Raw genomic sequence first — 21,897 nt, 5'->3', positions numbered from 1 at the left:
GTTGAATGCTTGTCTTAATTGGGAGGAATTGCAAAAGGATAAGTCAAATCTTTCCCTTCAAATTGGTTTAGCTGGATGATGGGGCTCAAGTACTTGGGATCTATTCTCAAATAAAATGCATATGCCATTATAAATGATCTATAATTATATGAGAATGTGGAGAAAAGAAAAATATGAAGTTGGTGTATTAAATGGTTACTCGTGGGAGGTAGATTAACTTTGATTAAATGTGTATTAGATGTGACACCAATACACTGGCACTCCCTTACTTATATCTCTATAGGGATATTCTAAAAAATTGGGAGGATATGCTTTAGTTTCATATGGAAATGGAAAAGAGATAAGGACATACCTTTAATGTGTTGGAAAATATTATCCAAGCATAGTGACCTAGGGACATGGTAGATCCGAGTAGTGATAGTTTTATAAAAATGGTTGGAAAGGAGAAAGGATGCATGAATTGCATGCTTAAGATGCAAAATCGTGGAAATCTTAAATTAAGAGATTAAAATTTATTTAAATTTAATTAAAGGATGAATATCACTCTTTGGCTTGGTCTTGGAGCCCGTTTGAGAAATTTTCTACAAGTGCAAGATATAAATTCATGTTTCTAAATGAAGAACATGATTAAGTTAGTGGTCAGTGTTGAGGCCTCAACACCTCCCTTTGATTTTCTTGAAAATAAAGGGGGCCCCATATAAATTTTGCTAATGTCACTTTTTTTATTTCTTTAGATTACCATGTTTGAGTGATTTTAGTTTTCCTTGATTTTAATTTTTTAATGCGCCATTATATTCACTTCTCCGAGAGCTTTACAATGATAGAGATTTTATTTGATTCTGACTGTTGGTTTGAAAGTTATGATTGTTTGAAGTTTGGGTTGTTTTCATCACTTTGCTAATTTGGTCCACCTCCTTACCACCTAGGATTCCATGTGACACTACCATAACCCATGCCAATGTGGAAACAAATACATACATAGATATAAAATAAAATTTTAAACATGTACATAAAGCATTAACAATGATATTAGGATGTAAATATACTTTATTTTTTTATTTTATTTTATTTTATTTTTTTGTAAATATAAGCATGTTGTATTTCATTTCAAAAAGATGAGTACTACATGAGAAACTGAAACATGATCATAGCCATACAAAATCCTTATCCATTGAAAAAATATACGTAAAACGCCAACACTAGCATTTATAACAACTGTCATGATTCCTACACTTCCAAGCTCATCTCTGCAGGTGGTGAGCTTGTTCAGATATGTAGAAATCGTGTCGCCCTTTTCACACTTGATTTTCCGAAGCTTGTCCTTCAACGCCAGCTTCCTCTGGTCGCTGTTGTTCTGATATAGGTCCTTCAATGTCTTCCACATTGAAAATAGAGTCTCCTTCCCATGGAGACTCGAGACAATATGGTCTCGAACTCCCTCTAGAAGAATCCTCCTCGCTCTCGCCACACATTTCTTCCATTCCGCCAATTCTTGGGCATTAGTTGTTACTGGCTTGGGGACTTCTTGATTAATGAAGTCCTTCAAACCATTGTCTTCTAATATCGCTTCCATGCGATCCTTCCATGCTATGTAATTCGAGTTGCCATCCAGGGCATACTTGAGTCTCAAGCCATTGAATGCCATTGGGAAACTTTGAGATGTGATAAGAAATTGATTTCGTACCTGTAATCAAGAACTTCAAACTGCGAACTTCTCCCTTCTTTGTATACTGTTCTCCGCTTTGATCATCTTTGCTCTAATACCATGTAGAAATTCTCATTGTAGATCACTTGATAATGCAATGTAACTAAAGCAAAATACTTGATCTACTTCTACTATCAAACTTGCGGAAGCTTAATCGATTTTGAGCAATATCAAACAGAACACATATAACAGAGAAGATGAATCAATCACACATGAAACATAGAAGAATACTCTAGGGAAAGCCTCAACTAAAAACCCCACTATCTGTATTATCATACAAGTGGAAATATCTTAGGATTGCACAAAGCTTGCAACTGATAGTACACTGTCCCTGCCTTTAATCTTAACTGGGTCTCTGTCTGAACTGACATGCATGAGTTATTCATGAGAGAATATTCAGTTATTTGGAGTACACTAATTTCATGCATGCATGCATTAACTGATTGAACTTATATTCAGTTCCACAATCTGTTTGGAACTAATCTAACTGGACTTAACTCAGTTAACTGAGCTAACTAATTACAACTCAAATACAACTCATCCTTATCTCCTTAATTAAGGGATAACTTCCTCAATCAAAGGGAAAACTATTGCATGACTTCACAAAGACTTCATGTTTGAATTTCTCCAACTAATTAACTCAGGATGAATTAATTAATTATTTTTCAAACAGCTGGTGAGACTAAATCCGAATTGTAATTCTCAATTTTAATTCAAGGACAAATTAAAATTGGAATATATCTTGAAATGATATCTATAGCAATGCTAATTTTAACATTTCTATTTTTAGCATTTCTTGTTGCTGTTTTCAACAAATACACTTGCATAATATATAAATATCATTTTAATAGAGCTCAGATCACTCCACATTTGACCTCCTTATTCCATCAACGTAAACCACCATCGATTTCGAACATTTAGTCCACTTGGCTCCACAATTTAATCTATCTAGAACTAATTGTAGAGAATTAAACATGAAATATCTTGTCTCGAGATCCAAAGCATACACCAATTCCATAGAAACTTAAGCATAACCATTAAGCATAATCCCTTTTTATAATTGCATGTCCTTAACTAGCTAAATGACACCCATTAGAGCCTCGTGAACCCTAGGGCACACCTTTCACTGAAAAATCACAACTATTACCTTTTTCTTTCGAGTTGTACCCCATATTCTTTTCATAAAATAAACTCCACAACCAACTTTATTATTATTATTTTACTAGATTAATTATAATTCAAACTCTAAAACCTCATCACTTTTACAAAATTATAAATATCCAAACAAATTAACCCCCACAATATATTTAACATCTACATAAACACATGTCACATCATATAATTCAACTCACTAGCGTATAACCACCACATTCAACTAGATCATCATTCTAAATATTAATAATATTTAATCACATTATGAAAGACAAAATATTACATATATCATAAATTATATAGAAAACATAAATTTATTATCATAACCCTCTCCCATAACACACATATTATAAACACATTTAAAAAGGCATAAATAATCCACAACATAAAATATAGACATTCATTATATAAAAAAACATAAAAAGTCACCACGTATTAAACATATGTAACATGAAACCAACCTACGTAGACCCATTTTACCATATATATTATTATGTACCATCACACATCCCATTACAACCACGTGAAATTCCATTATATAAAACACGGAGCAGGTTCAACCCAATTGTTTAACCTCGACTTTGTCGTTGACATGTTCTCCCGGACTCTCATGCTCTCGAGCCTTCATACATGGGGACTTAATGATACCATAACACGTAGAGGCGAGGAAAGTCCGGCAACTAACGTTTCAAGACCTCAACTTCTAGGAGCCATATCTCAAGGTCTCACACACGAAATTAGGGCCATGAGAGTTTGTTGGAAAGTTTAGATAGAGGAGAATAATCTAGAAACATCAAGTTGACTAAATATATTCACTAAACACTCTTAAAATTCAGTAGAAATTAAGGTTGTAAATTTGAAACAAACCGAGTTTGTACGTAAGTTTTTTGGAGAAATTTCACAACCTTGACCTCTTGTTGTTGGGATCTAACCCAATACGAGATATTTGTTAGTAATATAACAACGTGAAGCAATTGGATACAGTGATATAGGGTTTAACGGTAAGTTTCGCTGGGTGAAACCCACGAGATGAGGGTTCAAATCTCATTGAGTATATATATGACCTGTTGTGTCTTAGCTAGAAGAGTAGGCGACCCCATAGCGGACGTCTCGGCTCTTGTTGGGGCATAAGTTTCCTGCTATTGTGTGGCTTGCAGGCGGTTGCATGTAGCCTAGGTTTATAGTGGAAGCCAGTTAGATTTGATCCTGGGTCTGTTCATGATAACTCTCACCAGTTATCGATTATCCTAGATTTAAAAAAACAACATGAAGCAATTGGGAACTCATATATCATTTTTATTTTTTAATTAAATTGGATTTTTATTATAATGTTTGTTTTCAATGTTTTGAGATTTGTGTTATTTTTTTTTAGTTTTGATATGTTTTGAATAATAATTTTATTATTAATTTTGCAAGGTTTATTAAGGGAAATCATAACTTCAAATCTCATAATTTTGGATTGGAACTATAAAGAAGAAAGGGGAATTTTCTAGATCTCAAAAAATCAGAGATCAAAATCTTCATTCGGTTGTCTTTAAATACAAGTCCCTCGGGATTGATTTCAACAACAAGCTTAATTGGGAGGATTGCAGAAAGAAAATAATTTTAGGAGGGTGGATATCATTATATGCTCTTCAAAACAGAGGTAGAGAGACAAAGTTATGGGATTTGAAAATAATTAAAGTGCTTTTGGGGCTCCTAGTTTGTCTAGTGATATTATATGGGTGTGAATTGTGGGCTAGCAGCATCCCTTGTATCAAAATGGAAGCAAATTGAGAAAATCCAAAAGTGTTTGATCATGAGCAAGTTTAAAATAAAAACTTTAGTTTCTTATGAGATAATGTTGAGTGAAACAAGAGCAACTCCCGTCGAAGCAATTGCTATGGTGCGTCTCATAAGGAACCTACAAAGAATTGAGCAAATGGGAGAAGGTAGGTGGTATAAAGTTATCTTCAATGAAGGAATGAGTGAAATAAAGAAATCATGGATGAGACAAAACAACAAATGGATGCAAAAATGGAATATTTACCTCAATGCATGTCCCACACATAGTAAGCATTTGAAGAGTTTTGTTATGGAGAAGTTTTGTAAGCATATATTAGGAAAAGAGTTGGGTAGAACGAAGAAGTACTATGTTCAAGAATTCAACCCCACTTGTGATCTCCAACAAAAGAGTACATTGGAGCTAGCATTCCATGGAGAGCAAAGATTCTTATTGCTCAATTAAGAACTAACTCGCATCAACTATGGTGCGAAACAGGTCGGTGGAAAAGACCTAAAGAAGCTTGGGAAGAACGAGTGTGTACTTTTTGCACTTCTAGGGCAGTGGAATCGGAAAAACATTTCATTTTGGAATGTGATGCTTTTAGAGACATCAGAGACAGTTACAACAATATGTTAACATCGGTTCCTTGACATTGTCTTTTCAGTGAGGGGACTGTTAGAAGGTTGGGTCAACTCATCATTAATTTGAATAATAAAAGGATTGAATTGTAAAAGGCAAAAGGCAGGGAAGCTAGTAGTCCCATAGACTATATCTAGTCTCATGGATGTTAAAATTTCATTTCATTTCTAACTTCTATTTTTAAAATTGAATTATAAATTATAAATAAGAGCTCTTTAAATGAGTGAGGTGTTCTATTTTTATGAAAGAAGAAACCCTTTGCACTATTGTAAAGGGAACTTTTATGCAAAGTTAGATAGAAACTCAGATCTAAGTTTGGGGATACTTTTTGGACTCTTAATTTTTGTACCTGAGAGGGGAGATTGTACACTGTTGTAGATCAGTCCTTTGGAGGCAGAATTTCAAAGTTCATAAAGTTTATTTAGAGGATTTTGTAGCAGGAGGAATCATTCGGTGACCTAAGGTTTTATTTGTATTTTAATTTAAACACTATTATTTGATTTTAATACAATAAATCTTCAACGTTGATTTGAGATCTACATGTTGATTTGCGTAAATGTGCATTGTTTTCATTTCATGCAAATTCTTGTCTTGATCTGAATGTTATTATCAATCCTAGATTTTGATCATGCTTGTTAACGAATTTCTAGTAACTTTGACTCAGAGATTTATTCATATATATTGGTTTAACAATCACTTAAGCATGAGAATTATTTCAATGCTATAGAGACTTATTCTTGATCATTTTTTAGTCCATAATAATTCTTCAAACATAGCACAAATGAGATTAAATAATATGAGTTATCATAAATACTTATGTAGCTCGATATTAATAAAAAAATTCATGTTAAATTCCCATTTAGAAAACCATTGCACCTGGTATGTAGAAACTGCGTTCTATTTTCCAGGTTATGACAATTTTATTCATTTCGTGCATTATTAGCTAGGACTATATTTATATTTAGTTTTAATTTATTTTACACAAAAGTCTCTTTACGCAGGAGCAAGCTTCCTAATGGCCTAGTTGTGTCCACATTTCATCCAATCCAAAGACTGCCTTTCCAAGTGGATGCAAAAAGCTAGTATTTTCTTTTTCCTGTTAATATCAACAAGTATTATTGTACATCAACTTGTAAAAGTTAGAGTTAGAGTTGGATTTATGCATTTAGATTAGTTTTAGAATAGATTAAGCATTTAGTTTAGGTTAGATTTAGGTTCAGGAAATTGTGCCTTCAAACTGGTCGAAATCACCATCTCAAACGGAAAATGGTCTAATTAAGACCCTAACCAACTGATTTTTTAATGTTAGACATGGTTAATTTTGGCCATCAACAAGTGGAAACATTTATGGAAGGAAAAAACACCTTTGAAATATAGACCATTCTTATAGCTAGTTGTTAGTAACAAGGTGTTTACTTGAGAAACCTTTGGAAAGAGAAAATGTTAGAAGCTATGTATGCACATGCTCTATAGGGAAAATAATGAAGATATAGGATATTTATTGATAAATTTTTTGACAAGGAAAGTTTGGAAATATGTAGTGAGTTTGACAATTGGCACTAGAAAATGAGATGGGTATGCATTTATTAAAGGTGTCAAATTGTAGTTTGGTGATGCAAGGTTAGTAAATTATAAATCACTACTATGTCGTGTATCTTGGGAAATCTGACTCAATATAAATGTCATATTGTTTCAAGGCATGTCTTTTACTCCATTAGAAGTCTTTGACAATATTAGATGTATGTATGAATATCTTAAACTCCCTTCCAAATAAAATGTTAAAAAGATGACTAACTCCCTGGAATTGATAAATAAAAAAGTAGGGTTTTTTTTATCAATTAAGCTAGGGAGATCATGGTTCATGTGGATATGGAGGCGTGTTACATGTTTATGACCAATCTATTTTTCCTTCAAGCTAGGGCTAGGTAGAAGTTCAAACAACTAGGTTGAACTCCATGTTTTACTAAATCTTCATAATATTACCACTTAAATAGGAACTCCAAAGTCATAAATGGGTGAAGGATCCTTATAGGATGCAAAATAGCACTCTCATAACTCTATTGGAACATGTGTTGTCATTCGTGGCTCAATTTCTTCCACTTGTTTATTATCCTTGTTCCTAATTATCTTCACCCATCCTCTTCTTCTCTGTCTCCCTCCCATTCTCTTCATTTTCCTCTTCCTCATTTCCTCCCCCTTCCTTTCATTCTTCTCCACTCCTCTCCTTTTTCTCTCCCCGCCTTCTTTTATTTTCCTTATCCCTCTTCCCCCTTTTTATCTTCATTTTCTCTACCTCTCCCACTCTCCCTTTACCAAAGTTGTTAGGTACCTATAATACTAGTGTATACCTATAATACAATATTAGGTGTATGTTATTGTTGTACTCCATAGAATCTCACTATTATTATTGTTGTTCCTTTACATTATTATTGTTATGTAGGACCTAATAATATTTTGACCCTTTCGACTCCTATATTTACCAAGTAGGTATTTTCATTTGAATCATCAATGAATTCTTCATTTATATGATATAAAAGGATATTTCCCCCTCCAAGTGGCTTATTATCAAGATGTTGATCTATCTTTTCTTATGTTTATGTGTTATTTTGATTTGGATGCATATCATTTGGTATCCACTTTTAAACCATTCCTTAGAAAATTTGTGCTAGTATTTTTTGATGATATACTAATCTACAACAAGTCTTGGAAATATCATGTTCAACATGTTGACAAGGTGTTCAAACTATTGGAGGAAAAACAATTGTATGCAAAAACCTCCAAATGTTTCTTTGGAGTACGAGACTTTGGAGTACGAGAGGTTGAATATTGATCCAGGTGGCTCTAGAGAGGCACAAAATCCAAAGTCTGCAGATCTCAGCAAAACTCAATCCAAGTCATAGATCTCGTCGTTTTGAATCTAGTGGCGCAAACAACACTCTAATCCGAGTCCATATGACCAACTTATCATCGTCAAAAGTTAGCAAGTTACACAGAAAAATAGGACCCATAAAGCATATGTGGCAGCTCACTGGCCAATTAGCCAATGACACATGGCACTCCATTATGGGCTCTTTATCCCCATAGAGAAGAAAAAAAATATAATATTAAAACTCCCGTAAAAGACAAAAACCATATAAAACAAAAAATCAATTAAAAAAATCATATATGGCTATTTCAAAACAAAAAATATTATATATATGTCTATTTATATAGATTACCAAAAAAAAAAAACCAAACCCAAATGCCAAAGGTCAAACCAATGTGGATGTTGGAAGGGACATATATTATGAGTCATAAAAATATGGTTTAATATATACCATATATATATATATATGAAACAAGGGGAGTTGCTAAGCAACTAGCCCCTGCCAAGATATGTGCAGAAAAACAGTAAAGATATGTGCAACATTAATATAATTTCAGGGAAAATAAAGAATGCAATGTATCACAAAATAAAGTCTGTTGCGTGATGATGCCACGGAGTGCATTCTCATTCTCATGTCCAAGAGTGAGATATCAATGATTGCTCTTGGTCCTAGCACTGAAGCACCCAATATTTTCATTGTTCATCGTATACACCACTAGTAATTTAATGGTACAATTTTGCTCACTTAGTTGTCCAAGACAATGGGCCCCTTGCATATTGGATTTTCCCTTGCATATTGGATAGATAGAAAAGTTGGGGCTGAGCCAAACTTCATGGTTTACAACACACTTGCCAACAACTATGCCAAGGCAAGGAAAAGACATAAAGCTTTTGGTTTGTTGAATGAGATGAAGAGCAGAAGATGTGTTAATTCCCAAATTATAAATAATCGAATCCGTTAACTATAAATAATAATATTCAGATAGAGGATTCTGCCCATTATTTCACTTTATAGAAAATGTGATATTAATATTCAATAATATTCAGATAGAGGATTCTACCCATTATGTAGACAGCCTGCCTATTTAAGAAATAGGCAGAATGTATAACTCGCACACTATAAATAATCAATTATTTCACTTTATAAAAAATGTGATATGCAAGAGAGTAGACAGCCTGCCTATTTAAGAAATAGGTAAAATGCAGAACTCCCACACTATAAATAATTGAATAATTGAACCCTTTACGTAATTATGTCGTAAAGCGTTCCCTGCTGGGCAACTCCTGGTCTTACTTGTCTTATTATAATAATGTTAGAAGATTAAACTATTTACCATCGTTGATTAAAAATCTAAGTTATAACTGAAACAATACGCATCGCGAAACCATATGAATAGCAAAAAGATTTTTTTTCAGCAAAAAAAATTATATATTTATATTATAATCAAAAATTGTTTTATATACAATGACAATATTACTGCCAAATAAGCTGCAAGCTTGAAAACATGTCCCATCTTGTAACTGACAGAGTATGTAATTTGCAGAATACATGCCCGGAAGCTGAGAGGTTATCAGATGTAAATAGAGCTCCAAATGTCCAATTTGCTACAAGTGTATGATGCAAAATAGGAAAGAAACTAAACAGCTAGTAACTATGAATAGCAAAAAGATGCCCGCGGCCAACCCAACTCTTTCCCTGCAATTCGATGCCCGTCCTCCAAAACCCAACGCTTTCCCCGCAATTCGATGCCTGTCCTCCAAAACCCAACGCTTTCCCTGCAATTCGATTTAGTGAAGGTGTTTTTTCTCACGGTTGTCTGGTAACTTATTTGAGACCATTTCACTCAGGGTTTATATGTCTTTATTTTTCATTCTTTTATATTTAGATTCAAACCCTCATTCACAGGTTATAGTTGCAGGAGCATTCTTGGCCTCGTCTCCAACGGGTTACACTACTACTCGAAATCCAACTGGTTGCACTACTACTCGAAATCCATACACAAGTATCCACTCTCCATCTAGTCGATTAGGGTTTTCACTGTTGCCATTTTATTATTTTATTTTCGTAAGCATACTACTCATTTATGGAGTTTTTGTTCCCAGGTTCATGTTTCCCAGTGGGTTTCTTCCTGAGCGAATTATATATACTAGTTGGGTTCTGTTTTTTGTTCTTACTATTCGCCGAATACTTGTCTTTAGGTCTTCATTGTTTATATACAGGTTGTCATTTTAATTCACTCTTGGCATTGTAGTGCTACAGGAACCTCATCAGGTTCAATCCTCGTCCACTCTTGCTCGGATTGAATTTCAGGAAATTGACCTTCGCCTTCCCGTTTGGTTTCAAGTGTAGTTCTTTATTAGCTACCATCCTCAGCACAAGCATAAGCCCCTGTAGCAATATTCAAAATATGGCTAGAGTTGCTTTACAGTATATGTAGATGAGGGTATGCCCCCTTTGTCTGCTATGGCGGAGAGTTGGGCTCTTGCTATGAGTACATCTTTTCTGGCCAAACATACATTTTTGCATACCAGATAGCAATTAACATGGTATTTTTGTTTAACTTGGATTACTGGGATTGTAGTTGAATAGATTTTCTTCAAGTTTGTTGTACGGACTGCTATTTTACCAACTTGTCTGATTTTGTTTGCATTTTATTTTTTATTTTTACTTTTTACTTCATTTTCATTTATTTGTGTTACCATAATTGACTTAGTCTTCAAAATCCCTGTCCTCATTATGAGCTTCTTGCATAGCTTACTTTTGAAGGGAATTTCCAAATGCAATGTTATGTTTGCAAAATAACTACGGTTTCAAGGTGGCCAAATTTTCCTTATGGCATGTTGCTAATTTTTATTCAATTTTCTGTCCAATTTGATGTCTCACTTGAATTTGGAGTCTTTTATTCTATTCATAAGGTATCTCTTCATCATTTTGATCTGATCTGGTTAGTTTTATAATACCCAGCAGCTAATTTGAACAGTATTTTTTATTAGCTAGCATCCTGAGCACAAGCATAAGCCCCTGTAGCAATATTGAAAATGTGGCTAGAGTTGCTTTACAGTATATGTAGATGAGGGTATGCCCCCTTTGTCTGCTATGGCGGAGAGTTGGGCTCTTGCTATGAGTACCTCATAAAACTCAGCCTCATATGTTAGTTGCAACGTCTTCTTTGGGGACAAGAACACAGGTCCTTGAGCTGCAATCATGGTTTTAATACCAATCCAGCTTTTGACTTCTTCCTTGCTTGGTAGCAATTTACAGAAAACTCTGTACCCCAACATCCAGTATGTTCGAAACCTGTTCGGATCAGACACTGATGTATCCAGGGTTTTCAAATGGGCATCTCTGAAATTTTGGAAAAGAAATTGAAGCATTTGGCAAGTTTTGGCCTCCCAGAAGATGATGTCAAAGAGCTTGCTAGGAGGAACCCAATCATACTGGCTCTTTAAATGGATAAAGTGCAGAAAATCATGGACTATTTCGTACATACTGTAGGGCTTCCTGCAAAGTTTCTTTTAACACATTCTAAGCTCATGTTGTGTAGTTTAGAGTTTAGAATCAAGCCTCGTCACAGAGTTTTGAAATCTATTAGTGCAATGCAACCCTCAAAGCGTCTACCATGGAGAAAGCTGAAAGCACTTGGCACTAATAGTTTACAATCTTTGGTAGGGAACCAAAGACTACCCAGTCAACTTTTAGACAACTTATTGTTCGGTGTGATGCAATTGCAATGGATTTTGTGGTTCGCCCTCCATCAAAGAGGCTATGCTTATGGAGTTGCTAAATATAAACTTTTTAAATTTATATTTGTGTCTCTATGCAAAACTGGCTCACCATTTGCTAGTTCTTCTTTATATAACTTTTACCCAAATGTTAACTATTTAACTAACAACCAACCATATTTTGTTCAAAGCCTATCTTAACTCAAGTGACAAAAAGATAATTAAATGACATGTCAACTAAAACTGCAATAGCCCAATTTTCAGCGAGCACTATGACCTTTGCTTCAGGTTTAAGTTTCCCAACATGTAACCAACTAATAACATTCATATTTAATAGAATATCTAATAATCCTTACAATTTGCAACTAACATTATGGTGTCTACTCGGCGATTAGGGTACCCGACATATATAGATTTCTGGATTACCAAGACTGTATTTAAATTCTCGTTGATAATATCTGAACGCTTGTGGTAGTGTAATGTTTTTCCACCGTGCCTAGAAGACAATTTTACTTAACTGTTTCTTCCCCATGATGGTCTAACTGGACCGTAATCCTTTTGCATCTTTGATTTTTAGTCGTTGCAACTTCCCTCCCAACACTGCACATTTGTCTTGCATTGATTCAAGCTGCAATGTTCTTTGACCTTTCCTCAGCAATTATAAGGCTAGACGTCTAGGGCCTCTTCTCAGCAATTAGCGTACCAGACAGACATCTTTCCTTGCCAGACAGACATTTTTGCATACCAAATAGCAATTACCATCGTATTGTTTTTTTTACTTGGATTACTGGGATTGTAGTTGAATAGATTTTCTTCAAGTTTGTCTGTTGTACGAACTACTATTTTACCAACTTGTCTGATTTTGTTTGCATTATATTTTTTATTTTTACTTTTTACTTCATTTTAATTTATTTGTGTTACCATCATTGACTTAGTCTTCGGAATCCCTGTCCTCATTATGAGCTTGCTGCATAGCTTACCTTTGAAGGGAATTTCCAAATGCAATGTTATGTTTGAAAAATAACTACGGTTTCAAGGTGGCCAAATTTTCCTTATGACATGTTGCTAATTTTTATTCAATTTTGTGTCCAATTTGATGTCTCACTTGAATTTGGATTCTTTTATTCTATTCATAAGGTATCTCTTCATCAGTTTGATCTGATATTGTAAACTATTTAACTAACAACCAACCATATTTTGTTCAAAGCCTATCTTAACTCAAGTGACAAAAAGATAATTAAATGACATGTCAACTAAAACTGCAATAGCCCAATGTAACTATTTAACTAACAACCAACCATATTTTGTTCAAAGCCTATCTTAACTCAATTGAAAAAAAGATAATGAAATGACATGTCAACTAAAACTGCAATAGCCCAATTTTCAGCGAGCACTATGACCTTTGCTTCAGGTTTAAGTTTCCCAACATGTAACGAACTAATAACATTCATATTTAATAGAATATCTAATAACCCTTACAATTTGCAACTAACATTATGGTGTCTACTCAACAATTAGGGTGCCCGACATATATAGATTTCTGGATTACCAAGACTAGTTAAATTCTCGTTGATAATATCTGAAAGCTTGTGGTAGTGTAATGTTTTTCCACCCTGCCTAGAAGACAATTTTACTTAACTGTTTCTTCCCCATGATGGTCTAACTGGACCGTAATCCTTTTGCATCTTTGATTTTTAGTCGTTCCAACTTCCCTCCCAACACTGTACATTTGTCTTGCATTGATTCAAGCTGCAATGTTCTTTGACCTTTCCTCAGCAATTATAAGGCCAGACGTCTAGGGCCTCTTCTCAGCAATTAGCGTACCAGACAGACATCTTTTCTTGCCAGACAGACATTTTTGCATACCAGATAGCAATTACCATAGCATTGTTTTTTTTACTTGGATTACTGGGATTGTAGTTGAATAGATTTTCTTCAAGTTTGTTGTACAAACTACTATTTTCCCAACTTGTCTGATTTTGTTTGCATTATATTTTTTATTTTTACTTTTTACTTTATTTTAATTTATTTTTCTTTTTTACTCCATTTTAATTTATTTGTGTTACCATCATTGACTTAGTCGTCGGAATCCCTGTCCTCATTATGAGCTTGCTGCATAGCTTACTTTTGAAGGGAATTTCCAAATGCAATGTTATGTTTGAAAAATAACTACGGTTTCAAGGTGGCCAAATTTTCCTTGTGACATGTTGCTAATTTTTATTCAATTTTGTGTCCAATTTGATGTCTCACTTGAATTTGGATTCTTTTATTCTATCCATAAGGTATCTCTTCATGACTTTGATTTGATATTGTTAGTTTTATAATAGCCATCAACTAATTTGAACAATATTTTAGATGCAAGAACTAGAAACTGAACTAGATACAGCGCTCAAGCTTTAAGATTTTGATCAAAACAAGATTCAAGCAATCCTGCTATCAAATTTTTTTGTAAAAATAATAGCCAGATTCTAGCGATTTTTGACCTTCCTGGCAAATTTGACGTCTCTGTAAACAATGCCCCCAGTAATTAATTATAAAGCACAAGGAAAAATTCCCTTCTTCCTGTTCGTTCCTCAACACAATATCCTGCACACCTTAGACCAATTTGGCCTCTCTTTTGCGCAGTTGTACCAACTATACAGGTTGAACTGCCTCCTTGCGCAAGGTATCTCTGCCTCCTTAAGTGATGCGCTCTCCTGACCTCAAACGCTGATATGGAACTATTTTATTGAGCTTAAAAACACACAAATTATGTCTAGTGAACAATCACATGTATCACCAAGTCTGCGCTCTTCTCTATATAGAATCCAACTGTTCTTCACTTCAAGTGAACTAGCTCCTTAAACCCAAGTCAAACTATTTCACCGAACTCAAGTCTAACTAGCATCTTGAACTCAAGCGAATCGGCCTCTTGAACTCGAGTCAAACTACCTAACTGAACTAAAGTCAAACTGAGATAAAATCTCAACGCATGCTGAGTTTGATTTGCTGTTTTTAACTAAAGTAAAATTAGAGAATTTTCCTAAGTCAACTCTCAATGCATGCTGAGTTTGATTTGCTGTTTTGAACTAAAGTAAAATTAGAGAATTTTTCTAAGTCAACCCTAGGAGAAAGTTAGACTGCGCCTTCTAACTAGCATCTTGAACTCAAGCGAATTGGCCTCTTGAACTCGAGTCAAACTATCTAACTGAACTAAAGTCGAACTGAGATAAAATCTCAATGCATGCTGAGTTTGATTTGCTGTTTTTAACTAAAGTAAAATTAGAGAATTTTCCTAAGTCAACTCTCAATGCATGCTGTGTTTGATTTGCTGTTTTTAACTAAAGTAAAATTAGAGAATTTTCCTAAGTCAACTCTAAGAGAAAGTAAGACTGCGCCTTACCTTCATATGCCGGTTCTTCTACCAAATTTATTTCACTTCTAAATTTAGAAGAACCTTTCGTCCTCTAACTTCAGTTAACAATTTTCTCTTCTACTTCTACTTGGGATATTTCTGCTTATTTTCAGGCCTTTACAAAGGCAAAGTCCTTAAATTAATGCCACCATTTCTGTTGCATTGTGGGTTGTAAAGTGCAGAAAATCATGGACTATTTTGTATATACTATAGGGCTTCCTGCAAAGTGTCTTTTAACACATTCTAAGCTCATGTTGTGTAGTTTAGAGTTTAGAATCAAACCTCGTCACAAAGTTTTGAAATCTATTAGTGCAATGCAACCCTCGAAGCGTCTACCATGGAGAAAGTTGAAAGCACTTGGCACTAATAGTTACAATCTTTGGTAGGGAACCAAAGACTGCTCAGTCAGCTTTTATACAACTTATTGGTGGTTCTCTCAAATGTATTTTAAATATCACCCTATGAATTTGTCACCAATTGAAATGTAATAGTGACTGCATGACATTTAATTAGTGTGGTTGATGCACGGTGGGTGGAAAACATAACCAACATTGCCAGAAAACGCAGTTCTCTCAAATGTACTTTAAATATCACCCTATGAAGTTGTCACCAATTAAAATATAATACTGACTACATGACTTTTAATTAGTGTGGTTGATGCAGGGTAAGTTACTTTACCAATCGACTCTTCAACTGGATGAGAGTCAATGTTAATCAGAGATGTCAACATTCTTATCATGGATGCCAAAGCTGATATCAACTCTCCACGAAGTTGTTCATTTCTAGTCCTAGGTAGGCACCAAGGTAAACTAGACTATGAAAACCACGCCTATGGGGCCATCCATCACTAGTGGAGAGTCTTACCCACACCTAGAAATTTCTCTCCCTATGGTAAATATGCCCTGCAAAATCCCTCTATGGCTGATCCACCCTTGCAAATCGCACTTATTTTCTTCCAAGGGCAAATCATATTGCCTTGGTTGTACATTGGACATATTTGATTTTTCTATGAGAGCCATGCGTGTTTTTTCTATTTGTCCTAATTATAGGAAAACCCATGTTTTGAGTTACAAATTTTACAACAAATTTGGATTTAGTGCGATTAAAAAACAATCGACGGGAAAAAAACAATCGATGGAAAAAGATCATATCGTCGAGTCTTCAATGTCTATAATTGTCAAAATTGAAGATATATGCTTGGAATATCCCCAAAATTTACCATAAAATCTTTGAAATAGTCTTCAATGTCTATAATTGTCAAAATTGAAGATATATGCTTGGAATATCCCCAAAATTTACCATAAAATCTTTGAAATATGCACGTCAAGGAGCTTCCCTGTCACTAGTTATTTTGAGTGGAGCTTCAACCAATCTTGCACCCTTGCAAGGAATGTTCAGTTCGATTTTGGATGAAAGTAGTCATGTTATTCCAGAGAAGCATGTTGTGGATATTGCTAAAGCAAAAATTACAATGGTTGGATTACAAGATGTTTCAAAACCTTGAATTTTACCTTTTCGATGTCTTTAGTTTTGTAATGTCGTTTAAAAGTATAATGAAGGAAAGTATCCCTCATTCTTCTTTTATTGGGCACTCCACAGATCAACATGGATTAGAAGCCACCTCTTAAACAACAGTCTACTGAATTAATATTGAATGTGCAAGAAAGAGCAATTGATGATTGTAGACATGCTATGCGGATAGCGAAAATGAGCGTGGAAACAAACATTGGAGATATTGACAAAACTGGTCGATTGGTACAGTAACCTGTAATGCTTGAAAAATCAGCTCAGCTTACTTCGGAGGCCACCTATTATCGGAATCTTAATGACTTAGCATTTGTTATGTAAAAATATAAACGATATTTTTTAGATACATTGCAAGTTGCAGCAACATTAATGGTTTTCGATCTCAAATTCTCTATCTACTATTGCTTGGCAGCAATCTAGAGAAAACTATGTACCCCAACACCCAGTGTGTTCGAAACCTGTTCGGATCAGACACTAATGTATCCAGGGTAATGTTAGTGTTTTCTCTTTATTTTCTATTTTTGAAAGGCATTTTGTTTATTCATTTTTTTTCTTTAATGATTCTTTATATGTCACAATTCTTCTTATGCCTTACGGCATTTCCTTTGCAACATCTGATGCAATTGCTAGTAATATTCTAATGGAATATAATACCCTCTTCACACTAAACTTGAATTTCACTTTACAGAAAATGTGATATGCAAAAGAATAAACAACCTGCCTATTTAAGAAAAAGGTAAAATGTATAACTCCCACACTATAAATAATTGAACCCCTTACGTAATAATATTCTAATAGAGTATAATACCCTCCTAACACTAAACTTGAATTTAATTGTACAAAACAATAATATTCTAATGGACGATACTATCCTCCTAACACTAAACTTTAATTTCACTGTACAAAACATGTGATATGCAAGAGAGCTTAACATCAATGATGCGAAGTGGTTTACTGAAAGACATAAAAGGTTTAAAAATAGTATTTGACTTAATCGAATTATAAAGATACAAAAGCAGCATGTGACATGCATGAGGGTAGGACAACCTACCACACTTTGATAATTTATTCTGATTGCTCATAAGAAGTATTGATGCAAAGTGGTTTATTGCATTGAAGTTTTAAACTATTTCAATCTTCAAAAAGAAATGGACAAAGTTGATAATTTATTCTGATTGCTCATAAGAAGTATTGATGCAAAGTGGTTTATTCCATTGAAGTTTTAAACTATTTCAATCTTCAAAAAGAAATGGACAAAGCCATGTGGAATTGGAACATATATGGAAAACATAACATAACAATGTAGACTTGCATGCATGCTACTCAAAATGAACACCTGTAACCATATATCAGCGCAAGTGGTTTATTCCATTGAAGGTTTAAACTATTTCAATCTTCAAAAAGAAATGGACAAAGCCATGTGGAATTGGAACATATATGGAAAACATAACATAACAATGTAGACTTGCATGCATGCTACTCAAAATGAACACCTGCAACCATATATCAGCGCAATTTCCTTTACTTGCTCTTCTCCAATAAACGTGAAAGTATTTTTTAATGCAAAATAAATAAATATGCAAGTCTTTATTATGTTAAAAGAAAAAATTCATAACATAATTCTAAAATTGCAATTATAGTACTTAATCAATTGTGCATTCAACTTATATCAACACAAACGTTTCTCTACAATCTAAAATCACAGTCACATATGAATCCATTTCAATTCAAATACATCAACCAATTCAGAAATGTGTGCATGTTTCATTTGATTAATAACTTTCTTATTGAAATCTACTTATGCAACAACTAAATTCTAAAAGTTCAATCATTAATGTTGAATCCAAAATAAATTGTTTTATTGTAGATGCAATTTGCATACATTGCACTCACCTACATAATATATCCCAACACAAGTTTTCGGAAAGAACATACTACAAAGAACTTCCAAGATGAAAGAAAATATGAGGACAAGGACAAAGAATAAGAAGACTAGGAACTGCAGGACGTGCTAACTTAAAGACACCAAGCAAGAATAAATTATACTTGGAAGAATAGTCGATTACAGAGTTCCCTATCTCACTACTATACTACAATGCAACCATGGCCACCATTGAAAAGCTAACAAGTAATTCTATGTATGTTGCATCCATGCTCAAGAAAATCAAAGAGAATCATGATGCAATACATGACAACTGACACACAAGAATGGATCTGCAACCAAGTGTTTCCTGTGTTGGGCAAAGTTAAGGAAGAAGACACAAGTGAGTAACATAATAAAGAAAATACATGCACACAGATGTTATCCCATTGGTCATGATGAATCCCTTAGTCAGACTCCAATCCAGTGCATCGCAAGCAATGGATACTCGCATCATGTCATTAAAATCACTTATCACAACCGTGCTTGGGCATGGAAATAAACCAGTTATTTGCAGCAGAAAAGAAAACAGGAAAAACATAAAGGGAATTGTTCATCACACAGAACCAACTTGTATATGCTTTGTAAGAAAGAAACCACTGACCATAAAAATGTAATGCTTTTAACGTAGATAGGAGATATCTGCACAAAAAATCACATATGTGGCCATTGCAAACCCTGAAGTTGCCCCCCTTACTTTAAATGAGTCGTACATGTTTCGTATTCAAGGCTAAAACATAAATTTGTGACCCTTAGGCTCTCTTGCAGGTCATGAAACTTAACTGTGAGGTGTTATGCTTGTCTTGTATTTTTCATATGGTACATCCTGTCATAATAAATACTTATTTTTGAGCCAAGTCAACAACAAGTTCAGGAAGTCAAAATTACTATTTGATCTTAATCCAAATCCAATAACTAAGGAGACTTAAAGTTATGAACTCTTCACGTGATAATAGTCAACAACAAGTTCAGGAAGTCAAACTTACTATTTGATCTTAATCCAAATCCAATAACTAAGGAAACTTAAAGTTATGAACTCTTCACGTGATAACAACGGGTGCCAAAACAAAGATAAAGATTTGGGCATATGCACTTCCATCAAACCTCTGAAACGCATTCTCCATGCCATATTGTTCGTCCCTCGCTCATATTCCTTACAAACCACACTAAGCGATGCCAATTCTCGCTCTGAAAAAATTGTTAGTCCATCCTCACCTACGTGAAAGCACACGTCATGGATTTGTTATCGTTATTTCCAGTCACACTGAGGTTGGAATTGTGTGTGATTTGGGTGTATGGGATTCCATTGAACCTCTGCAACGCATTCTCCCAAGCAAGGGCCACACCTGTCTTCCTGCGAGCCTCTGTAACCTGCCTCAGAAGCCCCTCCGGACCACACTGTGCATGTTGTGGCTCTTCCTCATCTTTCATCTCAAAGTAGGTAAAGTTGAGAACAACTCCACATTTCTTAAACAGACGAGAAATGGGCAGATACCCATCGACTTCTCTCATGTTATAGTACCCTGCAGTCAACTCTGCAGCCTGGAATTTTGAGCCGTAATGCCAGTGGATCCCTGCAACTTTTCCAGATAATTTGGCACCACTGCCCTGAAAACGCCCTCTGCAGCACTTAGAATTATGTCACCATGAGCAAGCAGCATCTCCGAATACCAATTGAGGAATAATCTCCCATATTGTTCCTTCCTCACGAAAGAAGCCAACGTTTTTTGGAAACTGTTTTTAATTCCCCAAATCACGGAGGAAGTCTCGCCCTTAGTCGCCCTTACCAACAGCCTCTGAGCAGGCGCTTGAGGATGCCTTCATGTACTGTACAAGAATTGGATTTCAAATATTAAAGTGGTTAGAGTTTTAAGGAAGTCATAAATAAAAACATGGGTTTCTATTATTTGTATCACAGTTTTGAGGTTCCCATTATTCAAGAAAACTAAAACTGATTTACCTTGTCATAGCACTGAAATTCGCTAATCCCAGGGAAGCGCCAGGTGTTGTTGCTCTCAGGATATGAGGGATACCTCAGCTCTCCACAAGGCCCCATTCCAACTTGAATTTCCTGCATTCTTAGGAGGAAACTTACATTCAGTTCATTCAAAGACTAGAAATGCAAATCTATGTTTCTTGGAAAGAGAATTTAGATGGGTAGACCACTATGACTTTTCCGAGCATATATCTGAATGCGTCTCTGAAACTTCGCATATAATCTGCATATACTTTAATTAACGTTCTTCCCTTGAGTAGAGGCAGGGTATCACACCCTAACAAGATATATTATTTGTTTCTCCTTCCAGCCTTATCGTTGTATACCAAATATGGATTTATCTCGACTTCTTCCAAAACCCAACAAGGTAAGGAAATCCTATATCCACAACAATATAAACAACAGTACAAGTTAAGCACAATATATTGACCCTAAACTTCCCATTCCAGAATATCCGGGCTCGTTTTCGCCCAACAAATTTGAGGTGCGTCGCCATTCCTGGGGCTACAATTTTGCTTTGATCTGAACAGGAATGGCGAAGCCCTATGAAACTTTCTCAAGCTGCTCTGCAAATAGCTAAGCCAAATATTTAATCATGATTTATCAGATATTCGACCAAATGTTGAGAGAAAAATTAATTAAAGAAAATATAATAACCAATATAAAATTAAATATTAAAAAATAAAACTTGTTGGTGGACAGTGGGCACATGGAGGTTGCATACAACCACATATCCCCTCTCCACACTAAATGTTTGGTCGTATCTAGGGACAGTTTTTTAGTCCCTGCTACCTATGGAAGGGACTAAAAATATATACTCATAATTTGACCATCCAATGAATTTTGTAACAAACCCATATAAAACAAAGATTTTGTTAAAATCAACGAGGGGGTATGGGGTATGGTTTATGTATTAATGTTGTTATAAGTTTTAAACCATATGTATGATGGTTATGACTTAAACGACCAACAATTAACAACGGCTACCATATTTAAATGGTTGGATAATTTCGGCGGGTGACGGTTCCAATTACATCCAAACGGTTTTTAAAACTGATTGCTGTATTTTTAATAAAATAAAACTTTATTGTGGGAGCCATGGGGTTTGAACCCAACCAACCCAACAAATAATATATCCAAATGTCCAATGTGCCAAATGTTTATGCTTTGCCAAGCCTGCCCAACAAATTATATATAAACCCTTCATTT

At 34.7% G+C, this 21,897-nt stretch overlaps 1 protein-coding gene and 1 pseudogene across 8 annotated transcripts; one reads left to right on the top strand and one right to left on the bottom strand.

Moving 5' to 3' along the window:
- The first annotated feature begins 9,617 nt into the window (after positions 1-9,617).
- Positions 9,618-17,291, top strand: LOC149174852 (uncharacterized). 7 transcript variants are annotated; one of them, XR_016257951.1, is made up of 3 exons: positions 9,618-9,947; positions 10,041-10,130; positions 16,844-17,291. XR_016257951.1 is itself a non-coding variant. In XM_089419437.1 (3 exons), exons 1-3 carry the CDS (start codon positions 9,834-9,836, stop codon positions 10,475-10,477), a joined length of 309 nt encoding a protein of 102 aa, XP_089275563.1. In that variant the 5' UTR covers positions 9,618-9,833; the 3' UTR covers positions 10,478-11,267. The 7 variants fall into 7 exon arrangements, 1 of the variants encoding a protein (XP_089275563.1); XR_016257950.1 differs by lacking the exon at positions 16,844-17,291 and adding an exon at positions 10,380-11,267 and having other exon boundaries at positions 10,041-10,277; XR_016257952.1 differs by lacking the exon at positions 16,844-17,291 and adding an exon at positions 10,380-11,267 and having other exon boundaries at positions 10,034-10,277.
- A 2,270-nt stretch (positions 17,292-19,561) lies between these two features.
- Positions 19,562-21,298, bottom strand: LOC149174851 (beta-amylase 3, chloroplastic-like; annotated as a pseudogene). The gene is made up of 2 exons (XR_016258521.1): positions 20,653-21,298; positions 19,562-20,519 (listed from the first exon to the last, which is right to left on the bottom strand). The product of XR_016258521.1 is annotated as a beta-amylase 3, chloroplastic-like (transcript).
- Between the last annotated feature and the right edge of the window lie 599 nt (positions 21,299-21,897).

The sequence above is a fragment of the Pinus tabuliformis genome, chromosome 4_1 (assembly GCF_031772625.1).
Source record: "Pinus tabuliformis cultivar Carrire ecotype Pingquan chromosome 4_1, CPIR1, whole genome shotgun sequence".
Classification (NCBI taxonomy): domain Eukaryota; kingdom Viridiplantae; phylum Streptophyta; class Pinopsida; order Pinales; family Pinaceae; genus Pinus; species Pinus tabuliformis.
This window is presented reverse-complemented; position numbering and strand designations above follow the sequence as displayed.